Raw genomic sequence first — 26,846 nt, forward strand, 5'->3', positions numbered from 1 at the left:
ATTGGTTAAAATGATAATGTGTTTCACGGTTAATATTTTCAGTTTTAAGGAGGGGACTCTAGTGAACAAAGATGTTTACCAGCACCTAACTGACCTCTGTAGAAAGGCAGATCTGATCAGGGCACTAACATTCCAGAAGCCTTACATGAAAGACAAACAGTATACACAAATGGCCATTAACCTATGCCACTAGGTACCGTAAGACAAACTAGAAATTAATATATATTTTAAAAAAAAGTTATCCACGGAAGAAAGGAATACACAGCCAGTTTTATAAAGAAATGTGTGTATAGAAGGATATGGTCCCTTGGGCTTTGGTTTTAAGTGTTTTTATTCAATCTAAGAATCTCAAAAGCTTTTATAAAATGACCAAAAAACATCATCTTTCAGTCCAGCCAAATGAATGGACTTTTTATAATTACCTGTTCAAAGTGGTGCTGTGGGCTTGTGTTTGTTCCCAAGTCTGTTCCTGTCATTGGCAGTTCTTTAAGTTCCACATGGAATATGTAGAAAATAAATCCATAAAGAGCTGGTCCCAGACCATTGCATAATCCTCGAATTCCTGTTATCATTCCTTGAACGACACCTGAATTGTTTAAACAAATTAGTGTACCACTTAGTTTTTCCTACTGTATAACTAAGACCTGAAATTCTAAAGCCAAAGCTTTTATCAGACACTGGCAACTTACTGCAGTGGTTTGATATAAACAAGCTTTTCAAAGAATTATTCCTCATCTATTAGAATTTTAAGAATTAAAGAGTTCTTGCCACAAAAATATTAGACAATAAAAATAAGTTCTTTATGTTCTTTAGATAACAAACATACAATATTAATGAAAAGGCATGGATAAGGAGATGGCAACCCACTCCAGTATTCTTGCCTGGAGAATCCCATGGACGGAGGAGCCTTGCAGGCTATATAGTCCATGCGGTTACAACGAGTGACACGACAGAGCGATTTCACTTCACGTTATCAGTGTATCCCTGAGATATCTAACACGTCACAGCAAATGTGTAATAACTAGATGGTTAGTGAATATAAGCTGGTCAACCTTCATCACTAAATTTTTTAGCAAAAGAACAGATAGGGCCACATATTCACATTGAGAGACAAGGATATCCACCCTAAGGATAATATCCTAGAATCTACTTTTCCTCTTTACAGTGAAAGCAACTTACTATTTTTTAATTTTATTGGACTATAGTTGATTTACAGTGTTAGTTTCAGTTGTACAGCAAAGTGAGTCAGTTATACATATACATATATCCACTCTTTTTTTGGACTGTTTTCCCATATAGACCACTAGAGTACTTAGTACAATAAATTTAAAATTCTCTACTCTGAAGATATGCATATGCTTCAGTACTTAGGAAAGAGTACAGAGGATTAGAATATCCTGTATTTTTAAGTAATTATCATTGGTTCCTATCAACCCACCTTGTTGATCAGCGTCAGCAGTTCGTGAAACCAGTGCACTGACAGCTGGAAAGGTAATGCTAGACATGGCTGCCACTGCCCCAGCAGCCCACATCATCCTGCAATCAAAAGCAGCAAAACAAAAATAGTATGTTGTTATTCTCCATTGTACCTGTATATAAATATGTAAATACATGTTTAAAATCAAGTAACTCTTTTGAGAAACAGCTGTGGTACAGGAGAAAGGAGAACTAGCTCTTCTTTCCTCTGTGACTCTGGGCAAGTCACTTAAAAGTCTAACCCTGTTTACTCTTCTAGAAAGCAGAAATACAGTCGCTTATTCACAAGAATGCTGTGGGTATCAATGTAGAATTGGGATATCACATATCACATCTGACCTGTAAAGTGTGTTGGGTATTATTTCTGCAGGACTGGGGGTGGGTGGGGAATGTTGGAATCATGTATAATACACATAATGAAACATTAAATGTTTCCAAATGTTTGCTTGTAACTTATGGCAAGGTTCCCAGAGATTTGTGATTCAGTGTGGAAAAAAAAAGCACTAATTTGATCTAAATGTGCTTCTGGCTTGATGTTTAAAAAAGAACTGTTTTCACTAAGTTGTGAGCATCTCTTTTACAAGCTAGACTGAAAACTACAGTGTCCATCAGAACACACTCTTGGGTGCTTCCTCATATCCACGCCCAAACAGATGATGTGTTCAGTTGAATGAAACACTACTGCAAACACTATGGAGTTCAGTCCTGTAGTATCTGAGCACAGAAGTGTACATGGGCAGCCTGACATTAGCAGCACCACTACCATCACCTCCCTGCAGGAAACCAAATAGGCAAGAAAAGCCGAGAGCCTTCCAAGCATGAAGCCAGAACCAAAACAACTGGATTTCTGGTTTGCCATCTGTAATGATCAAAAAAGTGGTATTACTCCACTTTTTCTTTCCTAACCTTGCTGCTCTGGGATTACATGTTATTTCCTAACAAACTAAATTGGATTAAATGCTCATTGGGGACCGAAAAACTCAATAATTTCATTTAAAAAAACCCAAAAAAGGTGAAAAACAAGAACAAGGCAAACACCAAAATTAAGAAAATTAAAAGATTTGTACATACCAAGGTTCTGAACCAAAGCCATACCATGCCAGTTGTAATATTTGAAATCCCAGACCCAATAAAATGGTGTTCTTATTTCCAATTGACCTCATAAGTAAACTCAAGACTATGGTCTGGAAAATAAGAAAAATCAAAATGGTTTATTAGAACAGAATAAGCTTTTTAACATTGAAAAGAAAAAAAAAAAGATATATGGTAACTTATTTCAATATCTAATATAAAAGGGCTATTACCACATTTTGGTTTTAGATTTGCAGACTATTTCTACATTTTGGTTTTTCAGCAACAATTACCCTGAATAGACCTGAAATAATTATTCCAGGTCAAATGAGCAGATGAAAGGTTCCTCTGCTGACAGATCCAGATTCAGGGGAAAAGTCAGAAAACTGAAAATAGAAAGATGAACTTTGTGTTCAGTACATTTCTACTGAGGACCATTTAAAAATCAGAAATTGTAAATAGTAGGAATGAAAGGTTCTAACTCAGTTTGGAGATTTCCTGTTATGTAATAGCTTAAAAATTTTTTTACAGGTCCAAATTAATCCAAAATGCTTATTCTCCTGACTAAAGAAAACTGGAACAGTATAGTTACTTATATATCCTTCACTAAATTAACCTATTGCTGAAACCATGATGCTTTTATGAACAGTAAATCAGTTTAACAAGTATGACTTGGGAGTAGTGTAGGATAATAAATAAGAACATAGCTTTGGGAAAAACAGCCTTAATCATCATCCTGCCTCTAACCATGTGACCCTGGGCAAGTCACTTCACTCTGAAACTCAGTCTTCTCTCTTACAAGATCACGAAAATAGTATCCACTTCAAAACTTTGTCTTACGAGTTAGATGAAATGATAAACTTAGCATCGTGCCCAGCACATTTAATAAATAATATTATACATTGGGTTTTCTTGCTTTTCTTTCAAAGAAAAATTCAGCAATGATTTAGGTACCTTAGTGTTAAATACAGCCCTTTAGATAGCTGGTAAGTCCACAGAGGAAGAAGTGAAAATAATTCAGGAAATCACTACTTGATGACTGGCTGATGCACTCAACTCAAAATTATCAAGTATAAATTTAAAATTCATTAAATTGAGACAATCATTTAAGAGTTTAATCAGATTCAAATAAGCCAGTGGGTAGTAAATGAAAATTCTTTTCATGATTCTTAAACAATTTCTCTGAGATTTTCCCTTAAATCAACTGAACATAAAATTGAATTCCACAAAGCATGAAACCTTGCTGGATTACATTCTTCAAAAACCACAGCCACAAAAGGGAACTCACCCAGAGTAAGCAGTTAGAAAAGAAAAACTTCCTTTGTGTATGGTACTCTAACTGAGACACTGATTTTCTCCCAAGGGCAAGGATTTTTTTCTCTGTATCCCCAGCACCTAGTATAAGTTCTTAAAAAGTATTTTAGAAAGCATGCACAATTTTAAATGTCACAATATTCTTAATAATATAAAGGAAGAAATTTCTCATTTAGTATCTAGACTGAGCTAGGCGGGAAAGAAAATTAGTATCCCTTAATTCAATATAATTCTCATTTTCAAGAGAACCAAAAGAACCAAGTCCCAAAAGTTAAAATGACTAATGACTTAACCAAGATGACACAGTTAACAGTTAACTGACATCAACTTGTCACTCAGTCAACAAATACTTGCCCAGTTCCTACTATATGCAATGGCTATTTTAGGTCTGAGGGCACCGACTTGGGAACAGTGAATAGATCAAAGTACTGTTCAGAAAATACTTGGTTAGTCAAAATACTTGTTCAGGTTTTTCCATAAGATGGAAAAACCCATACGGATTTTTTGGCCAACCCACTAGATCACCTCCAAGTAGAGAGAAAATAGTCAAATATGAGGCTGTAGCTGTTATGAAGAAAATAAGGTAGTGTGATAGAGGCGCTGCTCGAGCCAGGGTGTGCAGGAAAGGCCTTTCTGAGGTGACAGCTAAATGAAGAGAAGGGGGTAGTTATATGAGTACCCAGGGAAAAGAGCACTCCAATTCAAGTGTACATGGAGAAAAGAGGAAAATGAGGTTTTGTCAAGAGCCTAGATGTTATTCTGATTGTGACAGAAAGAGAATACTAAACAAGAAAGACTCAAATTTCAACTTTACAAAAACCCCTCTGTCAAGTGGCAAATAAACAGTAGGGAGACAGGTATGGAAACAGACCAAATGGAGGCTACTGTCATGGTTTAGACAAGGTTCCTAGTAATGGAGATGGTGAGAAATACTGCGATTCAAAATAGGTTTGGGGGAGACAGGTTCAAGATGGTGGAGTAGAAGGACATGCCCTCACCCAGTTCTTAAGAGAGCACTGGAATCACAAATAACTGCTGAACAATGATTGACAGGAAGACACTGGAACCCACCAATAAAGATACCCCACATCTAAAGACAAAGGAGAAGCCACAATGAGATGTTAAGAGGGATGCAATCATGATGAAATAAAATTCTGTAACTGTTGGGTGGGTGACTCAAAAACTGGAGAGCAATTATACTACCGAAGTTCTCCCACTGGGGTGAAGGTTCTGAGCCACACATCAACCTTCCCAACCTGGCTCTCCAGCAACAGAAGGAGGAATCCCCAGAGAAACTGACTTTGAAGGCCAGCAGGATTTGATTGCAGGACTTCCACAGGACTGGGGAAAACACCACTCCTGGAGGGCACACATAGGGTCTTGTGCACACCAGGACCTAGGGGAAAGGAGCAGTAACCCCATAGGAGACTGAACCAGACCTACCTGCCTGTGTTAGAGGGTCTCTTGCAGAGGTGGTGGTAAGGGGCAGTGGTGGTGGCTGTGGCTCACCACAGGGACAAGGAGCAGCAGTTCTTGAAAGTACTCAATGGTGTAAGTCTAAAGAGGCCATCATGAGCCCCACCAAACAGTCTGTAAGCTCCAGTGCTGGCTCACCTCACGCCAGCCAACAGAAGCCCCACCCATTAGCAGACAAAGTTTTGCTGAGCAAGACCCAGCTATACCCACCATCAATCCCTCCCATCAGGAAGCTTGCACAAGCCTCTTGCATCATCCACCAGAGGGCAGACAGCAGAAGCAAGAAGAGCTACAATCCTGCAGCCTGCAGAATGAAAACCACAATCACAAAAAGTTAGGTGAAATGAAAAGGAAGACAGTTATGTCCTAGATAAAGGGACAAGATAAAACCCTAGAAACACAACTAAATGAAGTGGAGGCAGGCAACCTTCCTGAAAAAGAATTCAGAATAATGATAGTGAAGATGATCCAGGATCTTAGAAAAAGAATGGAGGGAAGGATCGAAAAGATGCAAGAAATGTTTAACAAAGACCTAGAAGAACTAAAGAACAGACAGAGATAAACAATACAATAACTGAAATGAAAAATACATGAGAAGGCATCCATAGCAGAATAACTAAGGCAGAAGAACGGATGAGTGACCTGGAAGACAGAATGATGGAAATCACTCCTGACAAACAGAGTAAAGAAAAAAATGAAAAGACATGAAGAGAGCCTAAGAGACCTCCGGGACAACATTAAATGCACCAACATTTGCATTATATGGGTCCCAGAAGAAGAAGAGAGCAAAAGGACCCAAGAAAATACTGGAAGAGATAACAGCTGAAGAATTCCCTAACACGGGAAAGGAAACAGTCAACCCAGTCCAGGAAGTGCAGAGACCCGGGCAGGGAAACCCGAGGAGGGACACACTGAGACACATGGTAATCAAAGTGACAAAAATTAAAGACAAAGAAAAGAATATTAACAGCAACAAGGCAAAAACTACAAATAACATACAAGGGAACTCCTATAAGGTTTTCAGCTGATTTGTCAGCAGAAATTCTGCAAGCCAAAAGGGAATGGCATGGTATATTTAAAATGATGAAAGGGAAGAACCCACAATCAAGAATACTCTGTCCAGTGAGGCTCTCATTCAGATTTGACAGAGAAATCAAAAGTTAAACAGACAAGTAAAAGCTAACAGAATTCAGCACCACCGGACCAGCTTTGCAACAAATACTAAAGAAACTCCTCTAGGTGAGAAGGAAACAAGCAACTTAAAACAACCTTGTACATATACAAACTGCTATACTGAAATCTCAGGGGAACAACCAACCCAAAAACTACAATAGGTAAACACACAAAAGAGAAAAAGCAACCAAACCCAACATTAAAGATGGTCATCAAACCACAAAAGAAGAGAATGAAAGAGAAGGGAAGAAAAAAGACCTACAAAAACAAACTGAAAACAATTAAGAAAATAGCAATAGGAATACAATACTTATCCTTAAATGTATAAGGATATTAACATCAATACCTAACCTTAAATGTAAACAAATGGATTAAATGCACTACCAAAAGACATACAGTGGCTGAATGGATACAAAAACAAGACACATATATATGATGTCTACAAGAAATCCACCTCAGATGGCCAAGAGGCCATGAAAAGATGTTCAACATCATGAATTACTAGAGAAATGCAAATCAAAACTACAATGAGGTATCACCCTACACCAGTCAAAATGGCTATCATCAAAAAAAATCTACAAACAATAAATGCTGGAGAGGGTGTGGGAAGAAAGGAAACCTCCTACACTATTGATGAGAATGTCAATTGGTACAGCCATTACAGAGAACAGTATGGAGGTTCCTCAAAATAAAAACAGCTACCATATGACCCTGCAATCTCACTCCTGGGCATATATCTGCAGAAAAACATGCTCTGAAAGGATACATGTAGTCGAACTCACTGTAACACCATTTACAATAGTCAAGACGTGGACACAACCTAAAAAGTCCATCGACAGGTGAATGAATAAAGATGATGTGGTACATATATATAACGGAGTATTACTCTGCCATTATAAAGAATGAAATAATGTCACTTGCAGCCACATGGATGGACCGGGAGATTATCATACTCAGTGAAGTAAGTCAGAGAAAGAGAAATATCATATGATATTGCTGATATGAAGAATCTAAAAAGAAATTATACAAGTGAACTTTACTGTATAGCACAGGGAACTCTGTGAAATGCTGTGTGGCAACCTGGATGAGAAAGGAGTTTGGGGGAGAATGGATACATGTATATGTAAGGCTGAATCACTTTGCTGTGCACCTGAAACTATCACTACATTGTTAAACAGCTATACTCCAATATAAAATTGAAAGTTTAAAAACAAAAACAAAACAAACACACAAAAACAAACAAAAATACTCAAAATATGTTTTGGAGAGAGAGGTGAAAGGAGATGCCATCTGATGGGTTGGATGTAGGAGAAGGACAAAGAAAGGAATCAAGAATGGTGCCAAGGTTCCTGGCTTCAACAACTGGGAGAGTGGTGATGGCACTGAATGAGATGAGCAGCGTGGGTGGAGGGAAGCCAGGTTGCAGTCATGGCCATATCAGGTTTGAGATGTCCAGCAGATGTGTCTGACAGCACTCGGTATAAATTTGGATGTCATCAGAACACAGGGGACCAGATGACAGCACCAAGGAAGAGAAATGTGTAGAACTAACTGTATTCATGCACTCATGTAAATATTTAGTGCAAATGTAATGAAGTCATGCCTACTGGTGCCATGGAAGTGATGGGGCCTATGGCAAACTGTTAAGGAGCATTTAACAGGAGGCTTCCTGTGTGCTGTTTTTTTATCTGTCATGATTCCTTTGTTCCTTATTAATCCTTGAATATTCAAGGATTATGAGGAGCTGGCAAGCCGCTCCCAGGAATAAGGAATGCATGCATTTCCTTCGTTGGCTTTTCCATATGGTGAAAAGTAACTATTTATGACCCTCTTCCTTTCTGATATGGAAAGTGATTATTTACAACCCTCTCTCTTTGAGCCTTATGTTTCCTTGGTAATTTGTAAGATTTTTGATCCTTATCTTTGCTACCTTGTAAGACAGTATATAAACCAACACTGTTGAATAAAACACCCTTGTTCTATCAGAACTCAGGTCCCCGTGTCTTTCTTCATCTTTCTCTCTCTCTCTCCCCTTCAGGCTAGTTCCCTGGAGCACAGAGGCTCGTTGAGCTCACTTTCTTGTCCGGGCTTTCAAGACTTCCTTGAGAAGGCACCCTGTGCCTACGTGAGCAAAGCAAACCTCGTCTCAGAGGTTTTATTGGCTTTCTGCGTAAACCAGAGAATATCAGCCTCTTTCGTTCTTTCTTTTTTACTCTCTTATCGTCGACTCGGTACCACCAGGTTCTGATCCATTAAAGGACCCCAACAGCAAACCAGAGAGTAAAGGCCCCAAAGGGGACGGCAACCATGTGGCTTCCACTGGAAGCCTGTACCACGGCATTAGATCTCATAATTTTGTGTGAGAAGCTACATTTCTATATTTACTATGGAAAAAAAAGTGACCTCTAATTTAGCACCCGTGGGGCTGCAGGTGCAGTTTAGGGTGCTAGAGTGACAAAAACAAATTATGATAAAATTGTGACCTCACATCTTCTAAGAGCTCTACTAGAGTTCATGATCTACTGAGGCAAAAATAATCAGAAATAGGTAAAATTCATAATACAGTGCATTTTGTACCATGATAGAGATATAGGCAAGTTAATATGAGAACTCAGAGAAGCAGTAAGCACAGCAGGAACAAAGGCACAAGGGCAAGCAAGAAAGTAAACAAAGGGAGGCACCAACGGGGAGCTGCAAGCAGCTCTGTGCTCTGGAGAGACACAAAGACACTAGTTTTTCACTGCCTTGAGAGGTCAACAGGGGAGAAGTCATTCTCAATTGTATACCTGCCAGAAATGAAAACATAACATAATGCTTCTACCTTTAGGGCTATAAACTATACTTGATATTTTAATTCATATAATGACAAACTATAATTATTAATATTTACATGCAGGCTACATATTCCTATTCACCTGTTTTTGAAATTTAACTAATTTTCTTACTTTCAGAAATGTGATTTTACATCTCAAAAACTACATCCCTACGTAGGCCCCCAAAGCTGACTGGTCTATTAAGTACTGCATGCTTTGTGGACCATGCTTCTGTATACAGTATCTGTTGTGCTATCAACGCCAGCAGGGCCGAGGTTTGTTCCTTCCCAGATTCATAGCCCTCATGAACCAGCTATTGCAGGACTCTTTCTAAGGCAAACCCAACCATGCTACTTCCTGGGTTCACATGTCTGCCTGCCCTGATTCTGAGCTCTTCTTAGGGTTGTTTTCCATTTTGTATCCTTTGTACCTGATGCCATCTACTGAGCAAAGGGAAAATTTCCTCTAAAGTACCTTCAATTACTCATTCAAGCAGTCCACAGTGTGCCCAAATTTAAGTATGACAATTAAGTATGAAACAGAACTTATGACCGTACAGCTACTAACCTCTTAAGTGTCATTATAGGAACTGTTAGCCTGTTCTCTTTAAGATCTAAATCAAATAAAATAGCAAATCTAATCACAGCAATATATGAAAAAGATAAGCCATAACTATCAGGCTAGATTTATCTCAGTCAAGGTCACTTATTTGATAACTCATCAAGCTTTAGTCTTAGTACACTTTCCTTCATGTTCAGAAAGGTGTTTTTTTTTTTTTTAAGCTATTTGTATATACTGGCAATACTGCATTTTCCTCCAAAGATAAAGAACACATTTCTGATATCAAGGAATGAACATTTAAATGCAATGTTTTTCCAGATCAAGGATTCTTAGGATAAAACTGAGGTTAAAAATAGGACTAATAATTAGTGCCACATGTATGCATGTGTGAGGTCATGGGGGAAGTATATTACAGAATTTAAAGTTTTTAACTAAACCTACCAGAAATTCATAAATGATGAAATCTGCAGAAGCAATCCTACCTAGGAGACGGTGAACCATCCAAGAATACTATCAATACTATCTTACCATTTTAAGAGTACAGTAAGACAAAGCTGCAACCCAGGAGACTAGATTTCAGGTGGGAAAGTGTGTTAGGGTAGACCACGTGTGTGTGTGTGTGTGTGTGCGCGCGCGCACGCGCGCGCTCACAGAGTCTTTTCCACCTTGGGGAAAGTATGGAACAAGAGATAATATGAAGGTCAGGATGAAATATCTCCTAAGGAAATCCAGATTCTTGTGTTGATTAATATCTTATTCTTCAAACAACTACTGGTTCTCAACTGGGTTTCCACGATAAAAATACCTTCATGTCACTTCTCTGCTCCAAACGCTCGCATGGCTTCCTATCTTCTTGTCAAGTCATATGGAGACCTGGAAGACCCCACACAAATCTGGTCCCTCTCTACCTCCTGGATTTAATTTCCTGACACCCTCCCTTGTTCACTCCACCAGAGCCATCCTGTCCCCTAGCTGTTTCTTACACATCTAGGAATGGTCTCTCAGAGGTGTAGTTCTGTGCTGGTGTTTCGGGATTCTCCTCCTCCAGGTATTCTAGTGGATTGTTCCTCACTCCTTTGGGTCTCGGCTCAAATGTCACTTGTATCAGCAAAGCCCTCCCACTCTCCCAGATAAAATAACACCCTGACCCTAGCCACTTGCTTCATTCCTTTTACCCTTTTTCTCTAGTTTTCATTACACCAGATATGTTTACACTGACACATTTATTCATCCTCTTATCCCACAAGAATGCTAACTTTACAACAGCAGGGATTTAGTTAAGTTCACTGCTATATCACAAGAGCCTGACTCATGACAGGTATTCAATAAACATTTACTGAATGAATCATTCAACAGTAGAACAAGACTAACATAAAATTTCTGATTTTATGTAGGTGACTATATTCTAGTGTAAATTAATAAACTTTCTTGTTTACACATCATATGTTGATATGTGTCAATCAATACTATCTATACCAACAGAATTGTTATCTCTGAGCCTTCAAACATCTCTCCCTCTAATGAGAAAGAAACTCACCTGTGCAATAATAGAAAGAATGCCAAGGACTGCTATAAATGCTGCAACACTTTCTGGTGAAAATTTCATTATCTAGAGGGTTTCCAAAAAAGTAACATTAATAAACAGAAAAGCACAACACATACCATACTAACATAACTACCTGTATATTAACATTAAATAGGCCAAGAAAAGAAAATGCAATTCATTCATAATCAAAGAACTCCTCAGAGGAAGAATCTGGCATTCACTGAGAACCAAAATTATAACAAAGTAAGATGCTGAAAGTAACAGCTACTTAACTCAAACTAAGTAAATTTAAATCCTGATCACTTAATTTTGATTTCCTAAATTGGAGACTGCTATCAAGCATTTAAAATCTATTTTACAAATAAATATCGCACCACTTTGTAATTTTCATGCATATTGATAAAGGCTTAATCTCTGCCAAGTAAGATTAGTGTCAAGGAGAAAAAAACTAATGCTCTCATTCTGGCTAGCTGCTTTATTAGTATATGCTCTAAATCACAAACAGACTGTCTGGGGCAGGTGAATGAATTAAAGCATTCCGTCACCTCTGTAAGGAACCCATAAACTCAAACCACACACATTGACAGGAAGATTATCTCTTTTTGCCTAAGCGAAAAGTCTTAATAGAAATGCGTCGGTCACACTAACTAGGAAGTTAATTCTAGTGAACCATTATTTCTAAAATGATAGTCATTTTAAAAAGTCTCTATTCTTATAGCTCTCTCAAGATTAAATTTTTTTATTAAGGCACTAAACAATGAAAGAAAAGCCCAGTTCAGTAGAAAAGAATTTTACCTGTCTGAGGTATAAAAAAAAGCTGGAATATTGGCCTGCCTCCGGTAAGTAGGAGAGAAACACGGTAATGCAGATGAGCAGCACGATGGAGTCTTGGCCCACCTTTTTTAAGGACTAGAACAAGAAAAAAACCCGTATAAGGTTTTGTATCAAAACACTGAACTATTATTAAGAACATGCAGAGATATCTTCTGGCAGTGTACATAGAGACACCTAGTTGTCATTTTTTCCCCCAGTTTATTCTCATCCTCCCCAAAACTATTCTGAAGTTTCCAAAGTAGTTTTAAAAATCCATCACGATGTTTTCCCCAAAGAAACAGCTGCAACAAAATATTAATGCTGCATTGAATCACACATTTGTGTTTTTGCCAAAGTGTATAAAGTTACCGCAAAGGGGTCAGCCTGTTCCCAGGAAATGGGTGCTCCCCATGACGCAGGCCGCATCTTCTCAGGTAATGACTCTGGCACGGCAACCAGGATAAAACAAATATCTAGCAAAGCTATCGCTGTTGCCAGGACCACCACCAAGCTGTCCCCGTACACTCGCCCAAGATAAGCGCCAATTGCAGGGCTGGTTACCAAACTTGCAGCGAATGTTGCCGAAACCTGCAGTAAATCGAGATCAGCAGAAAGAGATCAGTAAGGATAGCCTGGCTCCACTCCTTCCACACCAGGGAGACTGACTGACGTCAGTCCTACTGCTCCCTTTCCTCCTCCCTGTGCTGGTTTTCTTACACATTCTTCTTTTGCAGGAGGAGAAAAGAATTAGATTCTTAACTAAAAATATGTAATAACCTCTAAGATAGTGGCTTCAAACATTCTTTTAAGCCTTGGAGCCCTCTGTTTAAATAAATCCTGCTGACAAAGTGTAAGTAAAAATATATTTAAAGATAAACAAAAATTGTTTTAGTTGAAGAAGGGCTGGGGGCCTGGATGACCGTCCAAATGCCCCCCTTACTCCAGCTGCCAGGCATGCCGGTCCCCAGGGTGCCTCCACGTCCCATGGTGCTCTGTGGAAAGAGTCTAAAATGACTCTATGGAAATTCAATGCCACTGGGACTTCTCCTCCAATACTAAAATTAAAATTAGATGAATTTTTACTTTGTCACATATTTAAAGCTGGCTGAAATACAGCTGAAAGACTTTAAAGTTTATCTCTTCAGCAGTAACAGTGTTAAGCCACAACACAAAACTGAGCTTGATCATCAGTAGGTGGTAGGGTTAGGAAGAACAAGAGCTTTGATCCTTGACACTGAGCACGTTTCTAACCATGTCTCTCTCAAATTCTGAGGAAGTCCATACACGTCTGGTGAAGATGCAGATTAAAGTAGAGAAGACAAAGGTGGAGAAAAACTGCTAATCCCACACATATCTGGCCTACTGGACAAAGTGTTCTGCAAACCAACAGTAGATGTGACAGCATATAACACCTGACAGAGACCACACTCTTCAGAGGGTAGTCAGAAATTAATGTTGGAGGTCCACGAACTCCTGCTCACTACTCTGTGCTTTATTGTTTCTGTGCTCTTTCTGACTTTTGCATGGAGCATTTAACCTGCACAGGAGTGCTTATTTATAGCTGCTTATTATTTCTTTAATATTTATTATTTATTTATTTGGCTTGCACTGGTCTTAGCTGCAGCACGTGGGATCTTTAGTTGCAGCATGCAAACTTAGTTGTGGCATACAGGATCTAGTTTCCTCACCAGGGAACCAATCTGGGCCCTTTGCATTGGAAGTGTAAGGTTTTGGGCACTGGACCACCTGGGGAAGTTCCTATAGCTGTTTATTAATAATACACATTCAGGATAAGCAATTCAATTGTCAGTGGTCAACTATCTGACAAATACATAAAATTCTAATAACTATCAACACCTAGCTATCAACCCAAATATTCATCAACGGAGAAGGCAATGGCACCCCACTCCAGTACTCTTGCCTGGAAAATCCCATGGACGGAGGAGCCTGGTAGGCTACAGTCCATAGGGTCGCTAAGAGTCGGACACGACTGAGCGACTTCACTTTCACTTTTCCCTTTCATGCACTGGAGAAGGAAATGGCAACCCACTCCAGTGTTCTTGCCTGGAGAATCCCAGGGACGGGGGAGCCTGGTGGGCAGCCGTCTATGGGGTTGCACAGTCGGACACGACTAAAGCGACTTAGCAGCAGCAGCAGCAGCAGTAAATGGCTAAACAAAATGTGGTATGTCCCACACACAGTGGAATACTACACGGCAATAAAAAGGAACTACTGATATATGTATCAGCATAGATAAACCTCCTAAGATTATGCTCAGTGTAAACTAAACACACAAGACTACATTTTACATTATTTCTTTATATGAAATTTCTATTGAAAGCAAAACTACAGATACAGAAAGTAGATTGGTGACTGCCTGAGGTCAGGGGTGAAGTGGAGATGGATGCCAGATGTGCCCAAGGGAACTTTTTGGGTTGATAGAAACGTTTTAAAACTGGATTCTGGTAGTTTGTTTCAGTAACTCTAGAAATTAATTATAGTGGGCTGTGGTCTCAGAGGGACCTGGCTATAAGCAGAGCTCCAGCACTGAGCTGGGAAAGTGGCAATGGTTCTCACTGTGCAAGTCAATGAGGTATCTGGGAATATTCTCAGGATCACAGTGCAAAGGCAGAGTGAAAAGGTCTAATCAGACTGTAGGTTATTTCACATCACTTCCCTTCTCCTTAGTGCTCCCCACCTGGTGGCCATTTGTTTCTGACCAAACAGAAAGAGGGCCACAAAGATCACCTTAACCTCTTTTATCTGCATCCATATTACTTTGAGAAGACTGAAGTTGTCATTTACTAGCTGTGCCTTTAAAACATAAAGCTTCCAGGCTGAAAATTAATTTCAAGGATTTAGCTAAGACAAAATAAATTACTTTATAAAAAGCAACAACAAAAACAGCAACAACCTGGACTATGGCTACAAAACTGTTTTATCTATCCACATAAAATGGATAATTTTATAGTACGTATGTGTGCATGCTCAGTCACATCTGCCTCTTTGTGACCCCATGGACTGTAGCCACTAGGCTCCTTTGTCCATGGGATTTTCTAGGCAAGGATACTGGAGTGGGTTGCCATTTCATCCTCCAGGGGATCTTCCCAACCTAGGGACTGAACTGGCATCACTTCTGTCTCCTGTATTGAGCAGGCAGATTCTTTACCATCTGTGGCACCTGGAAAGCTGCTTAAAAACATCCTGGCTATCATCAACCTCTTATCATTTATGTTCTGGAGTTTACAACTGATTAGTTTTTTTGTAAGTTTCTTACTGTATTTCCCTCAAAATCTTCTTAATTCCATGATTTTTTTAATATTCTTCTTGACCTCTGAATCAAAGATAAACAGTCTCTCATAAAAGTAAGATTCAGCCTGATGCGATATTCCGTCCTTATTTAACAGAAGCTGCTTGTCGCATATCTGCTGAAACTCATCACTGTCCCATCTCTGGCTATCTAATCATGATCTGTTAACTTGATCTGACAGACAACAGACTATACTGCCACTAAGTATTTAGTTTACCAAAACAGTGTTTAGTGTTTGGCAAACTACCACCTGTAGGCTAAATCCATCTATAAATGGTTCTTTCACATTAAAAGTGATGTAAACCCATGCCCACAAGCAAAAACAAAAGAATATGAGAGACAAACTTGCAAGGAGTAGTAAATAGGCTAGAGAGAGCCAATGCAAGGTAAAATGAATCCAGACAACAATATTGTACTACAATTATGTAGTATGATAAATATACAACAGCAATTATATTACAATATATAAATGTATCAAAGTAACACTTTGTGTACTTCAAAGTTAAATAATGTTATGTCAGATTTATTCAATAAAAATTAATTTAAAAAAAAGTTGAATATGAGAGAGACACTATATGTGGCCCACAAAGCCAAAGAAAAGGCTTGGGATCCCAGAGATGGATATTAACCTATTATCTTTTAGATGAGCTGTTAAAATATTAGTAATTTTTAATCTTATTACATATTAAATAGTTCCTTTAGTAGTCTATTAAAAAGAACTTCTATAAGGTAAAAATATTTCACTATAGTTTCAAATCTGACATGTCTGACAAATATTTACTGAATGAAAATTGCAGAACTTACATGGCTTTTGTACTGAAAAAATTTTTTAATGTAATCTAATGGATGATTTTTAGAAAACATATTTATGCAAAAATAATCCTGTAATGCAAAGGCTGTACTCCTTGTACGAAGAGACAATATGGGGTGTTTTTCAGCAGATAAAGGTATTAGACTAAACATACATACCAGGCCATACGCCATACTTCTTTCATGTTCTTGGGTTATATCTGCTACATATGCAAATACCACGGAGAAAGTCACTGCAAAAACCCCAGAAACAGATATAACAGCAAAGTACCACCTAGGATTAAAAGACAATTGACAAGAAAAGGTTAGAACAATTACCATTACCTTGATCTACCTTCATTTCTATAAGTGAACTAATGTAAGAACAGCTAATTTCAGTCAACAGCTAGTAGACAATTCATAGATTAATTATTCTATAAATCATAAGCTCCAGATATTACAAAAACACTGGGCTAGAAGTGGGCCTTCAATAGCAGCTCAGCTACTGTGCAGGAATATTTAAAATCAGACAATGTTTTCAGGTCAATTTTTTACCCAACTGTTGGGTAAGTGACTTTGTTGTTTTATTACGTGGCTTTGTTGTTGTTTCTACTAAAAATAGCAATAAACTAGAGTCTATTGAAATTCATCTTATTTCCCATCACAGTTACACAAAAAACAAAATTGAGTAAATAAAACTGAGGAGGCAAGTTAGTTCCTCAGTTTCTATTACCTTGAACTTATATATAAAAAACTAGATGTTTTTCCCTAAGTTGTATTCTTCAAATGTTGCCAAACCAAAGAATTCAGTTTCCATATAGAAGAAACCTGTATGGCAGTGTCCAATATAGATACTATAAAATGAACAAAAGCCATTTTAAAAAGCAAACTACATTTTGCTATTCATGATTCAAACATACTTTGCTGAAAATAAGAAGTTTCTGTTGTAATGATGACATTCAGTTTTTAAAATCAAGTATAATTACATTTCACTTTCAAAATATCATGCCACCAGGACTTTACTGCTTACTAGATTTTTTTCTAACATGCTGCTTTTCACAGCAAATAATTTGTTCATGCCCTAGATTTGTTTAGTAAGATTCCATTTACATGATTAGCATTCGTCAGGGGTTTGGCCTCTAGGGTAATATCTCACCTATGAGAAAGGAAGATCCTGCCCCATAAATACCCCTGGCCTTTCTAGATACACCATGGAAATACAGCCCATCTATGATGTAGAAGGAACTAACATTAACAGTCAAGTGGCAAAGAACCTTAGTCAAAAATTAATACAGTTACTACAACTAAACTGGGCTCTATTATCTTGGGGAAATCATTCTCTTTGTGAATTTTCCCTCCCTTCTTCCCCAGTGAAAGACTTTTGATTCTAATCATGGTGGCCAAGAGCCCAGTCTCTCTTAACTAGGATGTGCCTGAAATCTGACCAAAAAGATGCAGAGGTTGGGTGAAAATTCTAAAGTTTCCCTAAAAGAAGGTGATGTGTTCTTCTTAAGCCACTCCTTCCACCTTGTTGCCTGAAGGTGACAACAAGCTGGAACCAACATAAGCAACCATCCTGGACAGCAAGGTGACAGCAGAGGATGGCAGAGCATGAAGACAAAAAAAGTCTGGTTTCCAGGACCTGCCATATCAGCTCTGAACTGCTCAACTCCAGACTTCTTTCACATGGAGAGAGAAATTAGCAATGAGTTTCCCTGATTTTAAGAAACTATTATTTGGGACTTAACTGATGTATAACTAGATCTCTTCCTAATTAATACAGATAATGATGATAAACTTTTGTTTTTAAACATTCTACTTAAGAAAATTAAAAGTTAGCAACTCTATCCAATCCCTAAAATATTGTTTTGAAATTTGGGCTATGAAAGCAGGTTAGCTAGTAGTCTACATGCTTTCTACAGTGGCAACAAGTTCAAAATATTTTATTACCTACTACTATATTTTTAATTAGCTATATTACTCAGCTACTGTATTTTATCTGTATCAAAGAATAAATGTATCAGAAAAATATATTTAAAACCTACATAGATAAGACGGAAAAAAGTGAAAGAAATGAAGGCATATTCAGAAAATAATTAACAGTTAATATTTAATTGCTATAATCTGAATGTGTACATACCATGGGCTGATTTTCATTAAAGGAATTGGGGCACACGTGAAAAATACTGTTAGCAGCAAGAAGGATTTTCGGCCCCAAACATCAGAAAGAGCACCAATAAGAGGGGCACTGAGGAATGACAACAAACCCTAAAAAAAAGTTAAATGAAGAAAATACATATACTATGTATATTGATGAGCCAAAAATAAATCATTTTAAAGAAGAATTTTAAACAAATCTATTTCTAAAATATGTACATCACCAAATTTTAGATAAGAAGCGTATTTGCGTATTTCTTGTCTGTACATAACTGAAAATTCCCAAGACTGTCCAGAATCATCTGCAGGGCTTTGGTAGCACATTAAATACGAAACGTTCTAATGAATTTTTGACTACAACTCTACACTAGCAATTCTAGAAGGAATATTACATGCTTATTTTCTGTTTATAAACCTGGTGATCACAGGGAATCAACAGTAAAGAAAATGTAGAATAATCAATACTTTACCATATCAATATATTTCATATTTGTGTATTTTTAAAATAGGTCTTTTCCCTTCAATATATATTCTTGTTGCTAGTTTTACAAAAGTGTTAAGATCTCCATAATGAAAACGCCAACACATAAAACAAAGGGGACATCTGTTATGATGTGGCTTATCATTATTATACATAGTTGGCTATATCTGAGCCAAATCGATTTAAAACTCAGTTCCTTTAAAAAGTGTTAAGAAATTCCCTGAGGTATATACTCCAATTGTAAAAATTAACACTTTAGCAGATTGATCTAATAGCATAACGGACTGGCAGAACTACATATATATGTGTATGTGTGCATGTTTGTGTATATGCATATACATATGTATATATACAGGACTGATCTTACCTTTACTCCTTGAATTAGACCATTCATCAGAAATGTATGTTTAGGGAAGGTTTCATGTAATACCTGAAAAATAAAAACAAAATAAAAAGCTCATGCTACATTTTAGTCCTAGTAAAAGTTAAACTGCCCCTTCATAATACCATCGAATTTTATTTCATATAATTTTTAGGTTTGTATGACACTACACATATGAGTAAATACTAATAATACTAAACATTTACATGGCATTTACTATATCACAAGGCATTAAATTGCACATTGTATCACATTATCTCCTTTAATTCTTCATAAGAGCCCTGTTGGAAAACTGATACATACAGAGGTTAAATATCTTATCCAAGATCTCAGTCAATAAGTGGCAAAACTGAAAGGCAGGCAGGAAGTCAAGCTTGAAGGTCCATGCTTTATTCACTATGCTATTCCACTTCCTACATATGACTGACTGACTTACAACTCCCTTTACCGATAGGTGTATTATCTAAGATAGAAGACTAGGAGAATCAACAGAGAAATTTTAATTGCCAAAAGCGGACCTAGAGATAAAACTGGGCTTCCCAGGTGGCTCAGAAGGTAAATAATCTGCCTGTAATGCAGGAGACCTGGGTTCAATCCCTGGGTTGGGAAGATCCCCTGGAGAAGGAAATGGCAACCCACTCCAGTATTCTTGCCTAGACAATGTCTCATGGACAAGAGGAGCCTGGTGGGCTACAGTCCATGGGATCACAAAGAGTCAGACATGACTGAGCAACAAGCACACAAAAATGAAATTAAGAAATATTTATTACTCAAAATCACTAACATGGGAAAAATCACGTTTATGATATTCATATATTTTGTGATTCTCACCGAGGGTGATTTTGATCCCCAAAGGACATCTGGCAATGTCAGAGACATTTCTGTCACAACCTGAGGGATGGGTGAGGGTGGGAGTGGAGAGGGAGAGGAAAGGTGTTACCAGCATCTATTAGGTAGAGGTTAGGAAACCTGCTAAACATCCTACAATACACAAGTCAGCTCCCCTTGTCCCACCCTCCACGACAAAGAATCATCTGGCCCGAAATCTTAATAGCTGAGAAACCCTATTATTTGTTATTTATAGTAAAGACTCATGGATCTAAATAAGGTGTCTGCAAACTTTTTCTGTGAAGGACCAGAGAGTAAACATTTTCAGTTTATTCTAACTCTGCAGGCCACACAGCCTCTGTCATAAAGGCTCAACTCAATAAAAGCAGCCACAGACTATATGTAAATGAATAGGCATAGTTGTGTTCCAATCAAACTTTATTTACAAAAAAACAGGCTAACAGTATTTGCTCTGGCCATAGCTTCCCCAAACCTTTCATAACTCGAATCTGCTTTTCTTCCAGTTACTACTAACGACCAATTCTTTTTAGGGACAAGAATGGGTTTGGTATTAAAAAGACTGAAGGACAGAATGAATACCTACAAGAAATTTTATAATATGCTAAATCTTATTGATAACAATTCACTTTGCCAAGCTATCTTTCATTCTAATCAATCTGGTCTCTTTACTGTTTTTAGAATATTCCTGTGCTTTCCAATATTCATACTTTTATACATGATATCCTGTCCATCTTAAATGTTTGTTCCTTTGTCGTTGTTGTTCAGTCACTAAGTCATGTCCGACTCTTTGGAACCCCATGAATTACAGCACGCCAGATTTCTCTGTCTATCACTATCTCCCTGAGTTTGCTCAAACTCATGTCCATTGAGTCAGTGATACCACCCAACCATCTCATCTTCTGTCACCCTTTTCTCTTGTCCTCAATTTTTCCCAGCATCAGGGTCTTTTCCAATGAGTTTTCCTCCAAATCTTCCACACTGCTACCAAACTTTCCTATCCAAAACAATCTATTTCTCCTTTAGGACCATATAATAGGCAACTACAACACTCTCACATACAGCTTTGTAAGGGGTTTCACAGGTGGCACTAGAGGTAAAGAACCCATCTGCCACTGCAGAAGATACAGGAGACAAGGGTTGGATCCCTGGGTCAGGAAGACCCCCTGGAGAAGGAAATGGCCACCTACTCCAGTATTCTTGCCTGGAGAATCCCATGGACAGATGAGCCTAGTGGGCTACAGTCCACGGGGTAGCAAAGAGCTGGACACGACTGATGAACTAACATTTCTGTGTTAGCTCGTTCTTATACTTTTTCTCTCTTAAGGTATTTAATAAATATTTCTTTTCAATTATATTTCACTTATTAAGGGCAGACAGGCACTATATCTACTATATATGCCTTGCATCTAATATATTTTTATCTCTATTGGTGCCTCATAGATAGTGCTTTATATAGTAACCGTTCACTAAACATTCATAATTAACAGGTTAAAAATTCTGCCTTCAAAATGACTTAATATAATTATGCAAAGTGACTTAACCAATTTAAAAAACAGAAACTATCTCTCAGCAAAGAATACTATGACATTTATACAGAAGAGACGCAGGAGGTCTGGAGTCCAGGGTCTTGCTCCTTAACACGGATTGTGCATCTAGCAGTTTGAAACATCAAATATTTCTAGAACCATCAATCCACTGAAAAAGTGAAGCCACTTCTTAGCATTATAGATCCTACTGTCATTAATTCTTTTTACCTAAATATATATTATTTAGTCAACCAACAATCACTATTTGAACACCATTATGAACCAACCATACAGTCATAACCTCTCAAAGTGTTAAAGATTAGTTCTTAAAAGTATTTGTCAGTATAAAATTCTCCTATGTAATTAACATACATCCCCTTGGTGGAGACTTCACCATTCTCTCCTGCAGAGGCTCTCCACATAGAACACAGCTTTTGTTCTTTGACTGTATTCTGTGTTCTTTGACTGTATTCTAGAACAATGCTCTATAAGCTTTATGAGCTTCAAACTCAAAGATAACTGCAAACACATGAAATTTTTTTAAAAATTCTTTTAACTTCACCTTAGTTTTTAAAACAAAGGCTATTATAAATCCAAGACCAAATATTTATTATAATTAATACATCTTAAGCTTATTTGTTAAATGAATTAGTTCAAAGAGTATCTTTGAAAATTGAAATACTTAAGCTCTGTAATTTTTGAGAGTTGTGTATGGGAAGAGAAATGAACATAAAATACACATAAACTCACTTATAGCTTCACTCTCATCTTTCCTTTTTAGACGTACATTAAGAGCTGTTTCAGCAGGCACCATTTATGATCAGTTTCAAAACTCATGAGGCAGAAGTAAAATGTTTAAAGGTTAACAGATTTTTGGAAAAAAGAACAAAGTGCTACAGGTTGGTGGCTTCTACCCCAGAACTCACTTCTCTCCACACCCCAACACCGGGGAGTGTAGGAGTCCAGAACAGAGAAAAGAGGACTGCTAATAAAGTCAACAGCAAAAAATTGCAAAGAAAGTCTCAAAATGAGCAAAATCTTTTTTAAAAGCCCATACTGAATTACTATATTAGTTCTTAATTAGTGATGTATACTAGATATATGAGAATCACTTCTAAAAAATACACATGCCTGAGCCTACCCCTGGGTCATGAGTAGCAAGCCCAGGAGATGGTGAAGGACAGGGAAGTCTGGCATGCTGCAGTCCATGGGGTCTTGACTGAACAACAACAACAACATTGTAAAAGTTGAAATCTTTACCTCCCATTGGCCAATCTGTCTCCCTGGGGCTGGTACGGCATAACCTGAAGCTAAAATCGCCTAACTGAAGGCTGCCTGGAGGGATAAATAGGACTTTAGGAGAATTTTCCTGTCCTGACATGCTTATATATTGCTTAAGGGTTACAACAGGCACATATTATGTAACTAATTATTAAAAAAGTAACATATAGGTCATTCCCTGGTAGTCTATTGGTTGGAACTCTACCTATGCCATTGCAGGGAGCAGAGGTTCAATCCCTGGTGGGGGAATCAGGATCCCCCAAGCTGCATGGCACAGCAAAAAAAAAAAGTAACATACATTGATATAATATATAGAGGTTTGTGTATATATAGATTTCTCACGTACAATTTCTTCAGTGATATTTCAAATATTCTTGCAGTTCCAAGGCCCAAAGGCCAAAACACCAGGAAGGATTCAATACCTGGAGTTTAACAATCTCTGCTAATTTATATACATCTAATCTCTACAACTCAATCTCTGGTTTGCCTAAATCTCTTTAGCCAAGGTTTTCCCCATCAAACAACTAAAAAACAAAGAGCATAAAAACTGCAATTTAAAAAATGTGTCTACATTAAATATGAGAGAAGAATTAGAAAGATAAAACTCCGAACTTAACATTCAATATTTGAAACTTATTTTTTCTCAGAGAATGCTTGATTTAAAAAAATTAAGTAAAAAACTGAAAAAGGTAAAGAATTATGACCATGATAATATGGACAACTGTCCCATGTAACCACAATTCATCATGTCACCATCTTATAAAATTCAAGTACCAAAAACAAATGAGAATTAAGAGTAACTACTATAATAATGATGGTGGGGGGGAGAAGTCTTTCGATGAAATAACTGGTACCAATGTTAGAGCAATAATTCTGAGAAGTATATTTATGCGGCAAAAGAAAAATAATTCATTAGTCTCAGAATAGCACTTTTCATTTCCCTGACCAGAATTCAGAAAAGTGAAAGAAAGAGAAAGCAACAGAAAAATCAAAATCAAAGGTACTTTCCATGTTTTAATTAATAAAAATAGTTAAGAATATACTAAGCACAAAGTTTTCCCATAGCTATGAAAAAATGAGTAAGTTATTTATATTACATAACTGGACTTCTTCCTTGTTCTTAAAGAAGACAATCTCTTTCTAATTAGAAATGATATCAAAATTAGACAAAAAGTTGAGATATTGAAAAAATATAAACCAGAAATGAATTTAAAAAACAGCTACACAAATTATGGGATCATCACAAAAAAACTTTTTTTCGATGGCTTGCATAGTTTAGCCAGTATTTAAATCTCTCTACTTAGCTAGTAGTTGGGCTGCCAACCTCAACTACCTAAAACATGGGTGTGAACCACTTACTGCCAGTGTTCTCCAAGACTGAGAACTGGGACAAACAAGCTGCTTAACTCTTCTAATACTAATTTCCTCATTTGTATTACTGAAACTAAGCAGGACAGTGTTCAGGCTCCTGGACCTGGGGAGCCTTTCTGTTCAGTCTTCATGACCTTTCCTGAGTTCCAAAGGGCAAATTCAAACAGATCCAGGAAGGGAAGGGATGTACAGTTAAGGGACCAAAAGCCAGAAGACAATAGCACAGCCTCGGGGCAGGGTTCTGGTTCCAAATCAGGAATAATAATATCTTTAAGCTATTTTATAGACACACAAACTAATATCTTTAAGCTCTTTTATAGATTTGAAGTGAAGTGAAGTCACTCAGTCATGTTGACTCTTTGTGAGGCATGGACTGTAGCCTACCAGGTTCCTCCGTCCATGGGATTTTCCAGGCAAGAATACTTGAGTGGGTTGCCATTTACTTCTCCAGGAGATCTTCCCTACCCAGGGATTGAACCCGGTCTCTCACAATGTAGACAGATGCTTTACTGTCTGAGCCACCAGGGAAGTCATTTTATAGATTTAAAACCCAACAAATGGAAGATGTCAGCATTCTCCATAGCTTAGACCACCTGAGGCCAGACAAAAGGAACCCGATAAGCTCATCAACAAATTTACCTGGTTTGAGATTAAAGGAGTATAGGTCCTAATCTTATCAGCAACCCCACCTTTGAGCTATTGCTGCCAAACTCTTCATCAAATCCTCCTTGGCTGGGATTACATAGCTTTTGAGGCCAGAAGCCCACTGTGTCCCTCTCTGCCTGGCAAAGCAATACACCTTTCTTTGCTAATTCACTAAAAACCTTCTCCCTGAGACTTGATTTGGCAGGGGTGTAAGACGGCTGAGCTTTTCACAACAATATGAGGCTAATTCCTCACTGATAAAGTAGTTTTAATGATTCAGGTCAGTTCAGTCATCAGTTAAGTCCGACTCTTTGCGACCTCATGAACCGCAGCATGCCAGGCTTCCCCGTCCATCACAAACTCCCGGAGCTTGCTCAAACTCACGTCCATCGAGTCGATGATGCCACACAACCATCTCATCCTCTGTTGTCCCCTTCTTCTCCTGCCTTCAATCTTTCCCAGAATCAGGGTCTTTTCCAATGGGTCAGTTCTTCGCATCAGATGCCCAAAGTATTGGAGCTTCAGCTTTAGCATCAGTCCTAATGAATATACAAGACTGATTTCCTTTAGGATTGACTGCTCTGATCTCCTTGCAGTCCAAGGGACTCTGTCCAACACCACAGTTCAAAAGCATCAAATCTTCAGTGCTCAGCTTTCTTTATGGTCCAACTCTCACATCCGTACATGCCTACTGGAAAAACCAGAGCTTTGACTAGATGGACCTTTGTTGACAAAGTAATACGTCTCTGCTTTTTAATATGCTGTCTAGACTAGTCACAGCTTTTCTTCCAAGGAGCAAGTGTCTTTTAAGTTCATGGCTGCAGTCACCATCTGCAGTGATTTTGGAGCCCAAGAGAATAAAGTCTGTCACTGTTTCCATTGTTTCCCTATCTATTTGCCATGAAGTGATGGGACCGGATGCCATGATCTTAGCCTTTTCAACGTTGAGTTTCAAGCCAGCTTTTTCACTCTCCTCCTTCACTTTCATCAAGAGGATCTTTCGTTCCTCTTCCCTTTCTGCCTTAAGGGTGGTATCATCTGCATATCTGAGGTTATTGATATTTCTCCCGGCAATCTTGATTCCAGCTTGTGCTTCATCCAGTTCGGCATTCTGCATGATGTACTCTGCATATAAGTTAAATGAGTAGGTTGACAATATACAGCCTTGATGGACTCCTTTCCCAATCTGGAACCAGTCTGCTGTTCCATGTCCGGTTCTAACTGTTGTTTCTTGACCTGCATACAGACTTCTCAGGAGGCAGGTAAGGTGGTCTGGTACTCCCATCTCTTTAAGAATTTTCCAGTTTGTTGTGATCCACACAGTCAAAGGCTTTGGTATAGTCAATAAAGCAGAAGTAGATGTTTTCCTGGAACTCTCTTGTTTTTTTGATGATCCAATGGGTGTTGGCAATTTGATTTCCGGTTTCTCTGCCTTTTCTAAATCCAGCTTGAACATCTGGAAGTTCTCGGTTGACGTTCTTTTGAAGCCTCGCTTGGAGAATTTTGAGCATTATTTTGCTAGCGTGTGAGATGAGTGCAATTGTACAGGAGTTTGAACATTCTTTGGCATTGCCTTTCTTTAGGATTAGAATGAAAACTGACCTTTTCCAGTCCTGTGACCATTGCTGAGTTTTCCAAATTTGCTGGCATATTGAATGCAGCACTTTCACAGCATCATCTTATTTGTAATAAATCAGTTGGAATTCCATCACCTTCACTAGCTTTTGTTCGTAGTGCTGCTTCCTAAGGCCCACTTGACTTCGCACTCCAGGATGTCTGGCTTTAGGTGAGTGATCACACCATCATGGTTAT

General features: G+C 38.0%; 1 protein-coding gene across 5 annotated transcripts in view; it reads right to left on the reverse strand.

Moving 5' to 3' along the window:
- SLC71A1 (solute carrier family 71 member 1) overlaps nucleotides 1-26,846 on the reverse strand; it is a 48,065-nt gene that overhangs the window by 2,012 nt on the left and 19,207 nt on the right. For 4 of the 5 annotated variants that reach the window (XM_081493226.1, XM_081493222.1, XM_081493221.1 and 1 more), the window contains 9 exons: nucleotides 19,348-19,410; nucleotides 18,483-18,610; nucleotides 16,523-16,637; nucleotides 12,613-12,831; nucleotides 12,226-12,339; nucleotides 11,422-11,493; nucleotides 2,548-2,660; nucleotides 1,439-1,536; nucleotides 423-586 (listed from right to left, as the gene is read on the reverse strand). In XM_081493226.1, the coding sequence (XP_081349352.1) occupies nucleotides 423-586; nucleotides 1,439-1,536; nucleotides 2,548-2,660; nucleotides 11,422-11,493; nucleotides 12,226-12,339; nucleotides 12,613-12,831; nucleotides 16,523-16,637; nucleotides 18,483-18,610; nucleotides 19,348-19,410 (1,086 nt within the window). Of the gene's footprint in view, nucleotides 1-422; nucleotides 587-1,438; nucleotides 1,537-2,547; nucleotides 2,661-11,421; nucleotides 11,494-12,225; nucleotides 12,340-12,612; nucleotides 12,832-16,522; nucleotides 16,638-18,482; nucleotides 18,611-19,347; nucleotides 19,411-20,193; nucleotides 20,254-21,805; nucleotides 22,143-26,846 lie in introns of those variants that run through there. The other variant, XM_081493225.1, reaches the window with a different exon arrangement.

Source organism: Giraffa tippelskirchi, chromosome 5, assembly GCF_054371585.1.
Source record: "Giraffa tippelskirchi isolate mGirTip1 chromosome 5, T2T-mGirTip1v1.2.pri, whole genome shotgun sequence".
NCBI classification, from domain to species: domain Eukaryota; kingdom Metazoa; phylum Chordata; class Mammalia; order Artiodactyla; family Giraffidae; genus Giraffa; species Giraffa tippelskirchi.